At 42.6% G+C, this 10,660-nt stretch overlaps 1 protein-coding gene across 3 annotated transcripts; it reads right to left on the bottom strand.

Moving 5' to 3' along the window:
* Positions 1–1,639: 1,639 nt before the first annotated feature.
* Positions 1,640–10,660, bottom strand: LOC147322852 (uncharacterized). 3 transcript variants are annotated; one of them, XM_086302809.1, is made up of 4 exons: positions 10,530–10,660; positions 10,376–10,459; positions 10,023–10,110; positions 1,640–9,035 (listed from the first exon to the last, which is right to left on the bottom strand). In XM_086302809.1, the coding sequence occupies exon 4, from the start codon at positions 8,904–8,906 to the stop codon at positions 2,742–2,744; it is 6,165 nt and encodes a 2,054-aa protein (XP_086158935.1). In that variant the 5' UTR covers positions 8,907–9,035; positions 10,023–10,110; positions 10,376–10,459; positions 10,530–10,660; the 3' UTR covers positions 1,640–2,741. The 3 variants fall into 3 exon arrangements, with proteins under 3 accessions (XP_086158935.1, XP_086158933.1, XP_086158934.1); XM_086302807.1 differs by lacking the exon at positions 10,023–10,110; XM_086302808.1 differs by having other exon boundaries at positions 10,376–10,656.

Below are 10,660 nucleotides of genomic sequence, written 5' to 3'. Positions count from 1 at the left end.
CTGCAGTGTTTTTAAATAAAAATTCTTTAAATTTGCTTTTTTTAAATTCCAGTGTTTTAGAAACAGTCTACTTAAACTGTCAACAGAGAAAAACACTTGATTGCACTGTATGTCCAAAACATTTGTGTATTGTGTTAAAGGGAGTCTACAGAAGCTTGTTTCTGCCACTGGAATAAAAAATGCCATGCGTAAGAATAGAATAGAATGCCTTTATTGTCACTATACAGTTGTACAATGAGATACAGAGCATCTCCTACTCAGTGTAAACATGCTGGGGGGTACAGTTCTGCAGCGCTATGTACATATGGACAGTATTAACATAGGGAAAAACATATATATATATATATATATATATATATATATATATATATATATATATATAAAATGTACAATATACAAGACGTAAGTAATATGTAATAAATAGTGTTATTTATATACAGTTGAGTTATTGCACATAGAATAGGTATTGCACAGTGGTGGTCCATAGAGGAAGTGGGAAGTGGGGGGGCTGTGTTATCTGTGCATGTGTGAGTTCAGGGTGGTTATCGCTTTGGGGAAAACACTGTTTTTGAGTCTGTGGGTTTTTGTGTTGATGCGCCTGTAGTGCTTCCCTGAGGGAAGCAGGCTGAACATGTTGAAGCCAGGGTGGGAGCTGTCCTTGATAATGTTTGCTGCTCTGCTGAGGCAGCGGGAGGAATAAATGTCCATCAGGGAGGGGAGAGGGCAGCCGATGCTCTTCTGTGCTGTCTTGACCACACTCTGAAGCCTCACTCTATCTGCTTTGGTGCAGCTGCCGTACCATACCGTGATGCAGTAGGTTAGCAGGCTCTCAATGGACGAGCGGTAGAAGGTCAGCAGCAGGTTGGAGTTCAGCTTGTACTGTAACCTGTAAATGTTGAGCTAGGTATCTCAAGATTTTGAGTATATAAGTTGAAATTTTGAGAAAATAACTCAAAATTCCAAGTTTGCTCTGCAAATCAGAAAACTCTGTAAACGATGTCATCTGCTTCTGGGTGACAAGGAAATGACTTCAAATCCTTCAAAGATCTTCCCAATTGGCAGAGGCAACTTGAAATTTCAACTTACTAAAACAAAAATTTGAATTATTTTCTCAGAATTTCAAATTATTTATGTGAAATTTCTACTTATTAACTCAAAGTTTTTTCCTTTTATTTATTCCCCCCCGGCAGAGATGAGCTTCCATAAGTAACAGAAGCTGAACTATGGCTGGGGCTTTACTTCCATGCAATACCACTTTGTGCCAAAAGATGGTGCAACAAGTCAATGTAACCTTCATTTAAGCAGGCGAAAGTACTCACTGTTATTTACAAAGGCAGCCTGCGAAAAAGGCTCAGCCCCGCAAGGAAGATTGAGAGAGATTGGGCTAAAAAGAAACTAAAGTTAAACAGCAGCAGGATGATAATTAGAAAAGGTAGAAGAATGGCTGTTCAGTGGTGCTGCTGTGACTCAGGTCGAAGAGCAGTTCGTCCCCCAAACAGGAAGTCAAAAGATATGTTTGTATGAATCTGTGTGTTACTGATGAATAAAGCTTATATTAAAAGAACACTTAGTATTATGTTGCTGGTTCAGCCTGTACTCTAACCATTCACTAATCCAATTTAAAGCAAATACCCATAACAGTAGTTATTTTCTTTTATTGGAATGCATCACAGACACAAGACAGCCCTGCTTGATTCTACAAACTTGCAAAACAAATTCTCCCTCATATCCTCTCCATACAAAACATGAATTCCAATAATACCAGTTGAAGCTTTCAGACAGTATAAATGCAAACATAATCAAAATGTGCAATTTGAACTTTAGCATGCAAAGGTTTCCAAAATGTTGTGGTATGGAGATAGTTAAAATCAATAAGATTTGGTTCAAGTATATCGAATGACAAAATGACTGTATATGTCTGGTGAAAAAGGAACTCTCAAGACAACAAACCTTGCAGGTAGTAAAAGAAATGCTACAATATCTACACAGTTGTGGAGACCCAATACAACTGTAATATATAACAAACTGTCAGCATTTACAATAAATAAACATTTTACAGTGAAGCCCACCCTCTCTGTTTATACTTAAATACATTATGTACATGGAACATCCATGTCCATTTTACTCAAAAATCTTACGCAAACCCTTTCAACCACATTTAAATTAGCACATTCTACATCATTCATCCAATAAGTCGTCATCTTTTGTCAGGTTATGCTCATCTAAAAGCCATTCTCTTTTCACAAAGCCATTAATGGCTTCAGTAGCTTTACAAATCCAACACAACTTCAGTGCCTCCTGAAAATGGAAGGCAAGAAAAACAAAACCACAATCACAGATCTAAACTGCAAAAACAGTCAACACTGAAGGGAAAAAACGCCCTGAAATATGCATTGGCAATGAACTTTACATTCCTGGGAACATTTGTGGTGCATTTTTCCTCATTCTGTCTGTAACAGGCCAAATGTAGCAGTACAACAAAAAGTATTTACAAGAGCAATTATTTCTTTCTGGGATTGCTGTTTTGTACCAGCGTTCAACAACCAAACAGAGAAAGATCCATCACTACAGTGTTGTTGCTTTTTAATAGTCCTTCTGTCAAATGCCGGTATAGTATAAGAAGGCAAAGTTGGTTGGGAAAGAGTTTTAATGTGACAAAAGCATTTTTTAAACTCCTGGAATGCAACAAACACCACAATTCAGTGATACAAAACAGCATTCCTTTTAAACCCTCTGGCCCATCAGCTAGGACAGTCGAGTTCCTCAGTGCCTATGAACTCCCCTAACATGTGTTCGTTCTGACCATAGAGAGGTTCCAAATATGGATGTGCATCTTTACAGTACATTTGCATTGATCTCTCTATATTCCTCTGCTCAAAGTCCTCTGGTTCCAAATGAGGTGCCTGAATTGTAGCTTTCGGAGCCATGGGCGACAGAGGCACTGGGACAAAGCCATGGTAAACAACCAAAGGAGGGCTCAAGACCTCCATAGGGGATGCCTTAGGGACAGCACCTTCTGGTGGCTGGACTGGCAGCTGCACATAGCTTCCTGTTTCAGGATCAAAGAAGGTTTTCGTCTTGACTTGTACAGGCACGTCTACAAAAAAATACTGTCCTGAGTCTGGATCCTGGAGCAGCTTACGTTGGGTCATGGGGAAGGACTGCGTAACGATAGCATGCTCCATGCTAGACTGTCGAGACAGCTGGCTGGTGTGGCTTGATTGGCGGGATAGGGGTGAAGGGCGAGGTACTTCTGTGGCATATGCATCAATACTGTGGCTCCGTCTCAGAGGGTTGTCTCTGTTAGACTTGTTTCTGGCTCGGCCTCTCTGCTGAAGCTCATCCATGATGGATTTCTCAATGCGTTGGGTTCTGGGATCAAGCTTCTCATTGACCGGCATGTCGGCGCTGAGTCTGCGCTCGGCTCTATCTCCTAAATGCCGGTCAGTGCTTTGTGTTCGATGCAAAGCCCTGTCTGGCACTTGTTTCTCACTGATGTGAGCTTTGTAGACGGGCACGTTACTGATGATCCTGTCGCTACTGCAATGTCTTTGCTCTGTCTTATCTCCAGTGTGTCTGTGGCTGCTGCGGCCTTGTCTTTCCGATGCCATACTGGGTAGGGCTTCTCTCCTCTGGTTGTTACTTTCCAATGATTCGTGATCCTGTCTCAGAGTCTCATGCTTGACTTCTGATTTGTTGCAGCTGGGACTTTCTTTCTTGTTTAGCAGTTGCTCACACTGGCTGTTGCTGTTTTTACTATGGTGGCTTCTGCTGTGATCGTCCTCAATTTTTCCTCTGTGTTCTTTCTCGCTCCTCCTGCCATTTCTGTTACCAGTGCTGCTTTTGTGCTCAGACTTATCAGCCTTGTGTCTTTCTGCTCTGTGTTTGCTACTGTTGCTGCTGCTTTGAGAAGACCTGTGAGGTGACTTTTGGGCCTCTTCTTTCTTTATCCTTCTATTTGCAAGCTTGATTGCTTTTAGAACTGCCTTTTCCGATTTAGGTAGGACGGGCGGTGGCTTCAGCAGACCTGTTTGGCTTTCATTATCACCGCCACTTTGGCTGAACCCCATTGTCGTATCATATTCTGTCAGCCCAGCGTTTAACACCGTCTCCTCAGATGTGTCAGCTGTGCTGGTGGTTAGACTTTCCACTCCTTCTGATGATGGGCTTAACCCGGAAAATCTGTCTTCCTCCTGTGGCACAGTGAGGAACCCTCCAGCTTGTGACTTCTGTGGGTTTTCATCTTGAAGATCTGAAGGATAAACCAGCTGGGGTGCTGACTGAATCGATGTCATCTCTGTAGGCGTAAGAATGTCTGCTAGAATTACGGCCCTCCCACTGGTGGTAGCACTGGATTCATTAGCCAGTGTGAGCTCTGGACATTCCTTTGCATGATGTAGCTCATCCTCTCCCCTCTCTGAACCACTCAGACTCCCTCTGGGCGACCAGGGTTGTATGGTCTTCCTTAATTTGTTACTAAAAGTGTTGTCTTTGACTTTAAACAGGGAAGGGATCCCCAAGGTCGGTGAGAAAGTATTAACAGGTGACAGAGTTGCTGAATTACTTTCATTGTTACTTAATCTTTCATCTGTATCTGCATCTTCTCTCTCTTTGCTAGCCTTCCATACTTCCAGCTCTTGTTGAGGAGACTTTACGGGTTGCTTTATAGCATCTGGCTCGCTTTCGTGATCACTTAAAGAATAATATTCCACTTCTGCCCTGTCCGAATCGCCTCTTGTGTTCCGCGAAACATTTCGCACTGCCTCGTTAACCACCTTCACCTCTTCAGTTACATTTTCAAAGTTGTGGAGTGTGCTCTCCACAGAGAAGTACGAGGATTTCGAGGACAAGCTGGCCTGATCGGGCGGGCTCTGAGTTACACTAACACCATTCACCAGCAGCAAGGGCGATATTATGTCTCTGGGGATTTCGCTATGAGCTTCTGAATCCACATTTTTATCCTCAATCGGTTCATGTATTTTCGTAGGTTCTTCATCCATTACTACATTCTTAGTCACCGTCCCATCTGCTGTGATTAAATGATCTGGTTTTAATGGGGCCTTTCGCTTTATCCTGCATGCCTCTTGTGCCTTAGCAGCATTGTTTTCAGCTGATGCACTCCTTGGGCTCATATTTATGTGCAAGTTGTTGCAAGTTGCACTGAACTGTGATGATATCAGACTTTTCTCCAAATTCCACCTCTCGTTACTGGAGCTGATTTCACTCTGACTGGGCACAGCATAATCAGTATTTACCTCTTGTACAGCTAAATCTTTCCCCGTTGCGTTAAGGTGTACCTCAAGATTTTCATATCTCCCATCTTTGTTGCAGACATTTTCATCCACAGAGTCTTTCTCGCTAGCGACGCTTCCACGTCTCCTATTACCACCTTTTTTGATCCTAGGAGGAACAGGAGGAGTGTCGACTTTGCTGCCTACAGTTTCATTCATCAGGGAATCTCCGCTATCCTCAGACACCTGTCTAGCAACTTGTTTTGAATTAGCCTCTGGATTATCGTGACTAGAACGATCGGTAAGTTTGTCATTCAAATGTCTGCCTGTAGATTTTTGGAGTGTGTTCACCTCACTGCTAATCTTGTTCAAGCCAGGTAGTGCTACCCTACCGCCTGATCTGTGTGATTCTCCAAGTCTAGGTTCAGTCTGTGCCAAAATCTGTTTCAGGTGATTGTGGTCTCTCAGATCACTCAACATTTCTTTTAGTTCCTTTTCTTTAAGCGCAGAAGTGCTGTCATTTTCTTTCTCTCTCCTCACTGTGATAGCATCTTTTGTAGAGTTTTTACTTTGCTGTGCCCTTGCTGTATAACTTTCACTGCAAACTTTCTCATCTAACTGTGGATTTGCATCTGCTTCTGTTAATTTATTCTTCTTCCTCTCCCTTTCTGAGATGATCTCTTCGAGTGCCATTTTGGCTTTGTCATAGTTGTCATTTATGAGCGCTTTGTTTACGATTACATTGCTATCTAACTTTGCGAAGTCCTCCTGTTTGTTCTGCTCCTTTTCTCTCTTTGCAAACATTTCTCTCTTGGCTGACGTGTTGCCTCTTATCGACAGCATGCCTCTCTTTATATTTCGAAGCTCCCTTGAGATCAGATCATTTTTAGCCTTCGTCTCCTCGTCTATGTTAACCACCTCCAGTTTGCTCCTCGCGTTTTCGAGAATGCGATTACCAAGCCTAGCTCTCTCCAGCTCTTTCAAAGCATTCAAATCATTAATTATGTGCTCGCTGTCTTTAATTTCTCTCGCCTCCTCATCCAACTCCCCTCTTGCATTCACGTTCGGATTGCCCTCTTCATTCTCCTCGACTTGTTCATCATCGGTCACTGCAAATCTCTGATATTTTATATAGTTATTCTGTCTGGCTGAGAATATATATTTTAGCTTGCCTTGTTTCTGGATGGAATCATTTTCTTTTGGTGGCAAATCTAGTTTTGGTTCCTCCAATTCATCATTACGCATTTGCTGTTTATCAAGAGGAAGTTTAATATCAGATTTAGCAATATTTCTCACTGGAACAGGTGGTGGCTCTTTCTTGACATTACTACTGTTGCTAACCTGCTTTCCATTATTCAGTTCATTCCTGTTTTGGGATAAAAAATTGCTTTCTGCCACCAAACTCTCCTTCTTGCTGCCTAACACCTCCTTTGAAACATTCTCATCAATTTCTTTCTGCCGCAGTTCTTCTCTGTCTGCTGCGTGCTTGTTGATGCTATCTGACTGAGCTTTATTTTTGGCTGCATTAATTGCTTCTCTCGCTGCTCTGATCACATCCACTGTGCTTATTATTTGGCCACTGGCCTCTTTTTCCTTAGACATCTGCTGTGCCCCAAAGACTTTATCCTTCCTGTCTTTCACTGGACACTTTGTTTTCTCTGGCACATTTGGGGGCCTTTTCCCTACTGATGGCAGACCCTCATTCTCAAGCGTGTGGGGTGAAATTAGGGGTAAGCAATCTTTGATGATATTTGAAGTGTTTGGTGAAAGCCCCGTGTTCGCTGGCAGTGCCTTAGGGGAAAGCTCTTTGTTTAGCATAAGCGGCGAAACTTTCTGCATCTCGGTTGGTGCATCTGTATGTGCAGGTGTGCTCTGAGGGACTTGAAGATATTTTATATCACCGTCAACAGGGCTGGCTTTCTTGTACAGATTCAAAGAAGGGTAGTTTTGCTTTTTAGCCATTGAGCTCTTGTTCTTCTTTGGGTATATAAAGGGGGGCGTGGAGTTTTCTTCCCCAAGAGCCTCCCTTTTGCTCTGAAGTAGATTTGACAACAAATAATCGTCTGACAGAGGCCTGTCAGACCTATCCTCTGTAAGATCAACAGTTGGGGATCCGTGGGATTCCAAAATAGGACTGCAGACTGTCAGTCCATCTTTCGTCATGGCAGGTGTGCTTAAACCAGATCCACTGCCTTCAGAACCAGCTCGTGGATTTTTCTGATTGTCGTCTGTGCCGCCTTCGGGCAGCTCCACAGTTTTGAATTTAGGGGGACTGTAGCGGCTCTTCACCCTTTTCCTATTGTCTTTTAGGTTGAAGAGGATGCTGGAGGCCAGTGATTTGTAGCTGTCCCGCTTAACTTGAGGTTCAGGGGTCCCCTTGGCCTCAGAGTGCGGTCTGAGCGGAAGGTCAAATGCAGAAGGCGAGAGGACCTTTTGGAGGATTTCTGATGTTTCTGTCGGCTGCCTGGAGGGAATGAGCGGAGTCATCAGCTGGCAGATGTTGAACGGAGTAGAAGCTACAGAGCTGACCTCCTCAACTGCTTTGACTTCCACAGATATGACTTCCTTTTTGACCAACAAAAGACTTTCATCCACTGTTTTCAAATGGTTTTCTGGAGGAGTCATCCCAGGCTGATTGACCAGAACAGCACTTGTTGCTCTGGACCTGTTGCGCCTCCAGGGGGCAGCAGTTCCATTCCCTCCATCGGATGAGCACCTCTTCTCAGCTGGAGCCACTGAGGGCTTTGGTAGGACCTTTGGTGGTTGTGGGGGAGGCATGGGTTTAGGAGCAGTGGGAGAACAAGGCTGAGCTTCTTCTTTCTGAGATGACAGAGGCTTCTCCGCATGCAAAGTTTCTTTTCTACATGCCTTGGTTAGTTCCTTGTACAGCGGCAACTCGTACATTTTAGGGATATTATCTAGGGGGAGAACGGAGCTCACTGTGTCCCCCTGGACAAAGGGGAACTGGTTAAAATCAGTCCATGTCTGAAAAGGACTAAACTCACTGTGGAGAAAAAAGTTTTTAATGTTAAGTTTTCTTAATTTGACAGTGGCCTTCCCATTTTTAATCCTTTTGGATTTTCCTGTAGGAAGGCCGATGTCTTTGCCAGTTTTGTTGGATGAGCCATCAGCAGACTGATGCTTAAGAGAGTTTTTGTAATGATGATCTGTGAGACTGGTGTGATAATCTGAGGAGAATTCTGACAGCTCTCTCTGAATGCTGCGAAGTGCCGTTTTATCCCACGATTCTCCATTAGCATCAGTCGTGCTTCCATTTTTGATTAACATCCCCTTGCAGCTTTCCTCTGTGGCACTTAAAGCTTTGAGGAAAGATGACATGTGGGATATAGTTTTCTGCTGATGGTGTTTCCATGGCTGGGTGTGATTTTTCTCACTTTTGCTTTGCCCCTGTTTTTTAGATTCCTTAATAGGATTCTTTTTAAGTGGCTCCTCCGCCAGAGGTTTGTGGCAGCTGAAAGGCGAGTATCCACACAAGAAGTCATCATTGTAAACTGCATCATCTCCAACGCAGAGACTTCGGAAGGCTCGATCGGTGAGAGTGCTAACCTCCCGATCGGTCTCGTCCATGAACAAGTCCGTGAAGCCATTGGGGAAGCGGTGGTGGAGCATGCTCCCTGCCCGATGGCTCATGTGTCGCTTTTCCACGCAGCTCATGATGTCAGCGACTGTCTTTGTGTCTTTGCATCACCAGCTGTGCCTCCTGTACAGCTGCTTCTCCTCTGCAGGTTCCAGTTTCTTCCAGCTCAGGATGACATCTGGAAAGCGGTGGGTTACGTAAATTTCCTAAAAAACAAGCCAGTGAAATCAGTGTTAGTTTTCACATAAGCTTTTCTAAAACCGTTTAACTGTCACACAGTTTAAGCAGTTAACTGTTAGCATTTGTGCAAGTCAAGAATCCAAAAATGGTTGTTTGACTGACATGATTACTTTAAATGGTTTTGAACTCGCTGCACTGATGACCTTTATGTACACAACATGTGCTGGCTACAGCCATGCTGTCACTATGCAGGCAGTAGACAAACACTTCATACCATGCAGTTATTTTAAGCATCGCATGATGCCTTAAGCTGTGAGCACCAAGCATGGGATGAAAATAAATGCTTCCCTTTTTTAGGAAAAATATGAAGATTTCTGTTATTTGTGTCCACATATTTGAAATAATGATATTCTTCACAATCAACATTCACTTTAAAAGAAGAAGATCTTTCATTTAAATGTCAAACATTTGTTCAGCTGTTATCTAGATATATTTTTTGCTAAGCTTTAGATGCATGACAATATTGACATGAATCTATAGAAAAGAAGGCAGGAAATGTGAGTAAATCGTCAGTCAGTGTCACAGATCAGCAGCAGCTGCTCTACTGTAGCTTCCTTGAGCTATGTGGGTGAGGTTTTAGAATAGCTCATTAACCTATTTATACGGCCTGACCTGGGAGCATAGCCACAGACATATAACTCAAGTCTTCAACTATTCACACAACCATTGCTCTCCATATAAGAGGTTTGATTGAGACAAATATAACCGTACACACTTCATGAATTATAGATATGTTTAGCGCATTAAAATGGAATAAATGGAAAGCAGGTCTCTCATCAAAGAAGTGTTTACATTCACAGTCAAGAAGGATTTTCAGGAAAGGTGGATACATTTAAAACAGAGAAAAATAAGATAAATGAATATTATGATATTTACTTTTATTTTATTATCTGAACCTAACAGATTAAATATCCAAAACTGTGTCGCTTTACTGTATCTTAGACTAGACTTACAGAAGACTTTGGCTTTCCAGGACTCTTCACTTGCCAACCATCTTAAAGCAGAGATCAGTTAGCGCCACGGTACTTTCCCAGCATCTGCCTGTGTATTTATACCCAAGGAATGAGTTATCCAAGTCACCTATACTGTATAAAGGCAAAAACCACTGGAGTGTAATTTTAGTTGTCCTAATTGTTCTCAATGTTAGTATATCTGATGTGAAAGTAAAATAAATAAACACGGTTATTTTAGAGTAAGAAAACTAATGTATGTCCGATTTTTGAGATTAATGTTTAGCACAAAACTTTGAAAAGTTTAAAGGTTTTAAGGTACATGTCTTCATATAAAAACCACACTGCTCCCTCACCTTGGTGATGGGTCTTTCATGCTGAGATTAAGAGTCCGAAGTTTGCATAAAACCAAGTCCTAAATGTAGAATCCAAGGATCCGCCTGTCGAGAACACGTTTATAGTTAAATGTTGTCAATCGCTGGTGTGGATGAAGAAATAAAGAAAGCTCACCAAAGTGAGTCAAGCCCTGAGATCCATGTTCGAATGCGCTGGTGTGGCCAGGCTTCTGATTGTGAACTCAAATGATACCAAAATAGACGCACAAGTCGGTGTGGCCAAACTGAGCAGCAACAGAGGGCCCA

The sequence above is a fragment of the Aulonocara sp. 'chitande type north' Nkhata Bay genome, linkage group LG8, assembly GCF_057382095.1.
Source record: "Aulonocara sp. 'chitande type north' Nkhata Bay isolate Kocher_YH1m ecotype deep benthic linkage group LG8, A_spYH_male_GT1.1, whole genome shotgun sequence".
Classification (NCBI taxonomy): domain Eukaryota; kingdom Metazoa; phylum Chordata; class Actinopteri; order Cichliformes; family Cichlidae; genus Aulonocara; species Aulonocara sp. 'chitande type north' Nkhata Bay.
The sequence above is the reverse complement of the archived record's forward strand: the minus strand, read 5'-3'. Positions and strand labels throughout refer to the sequence as shown.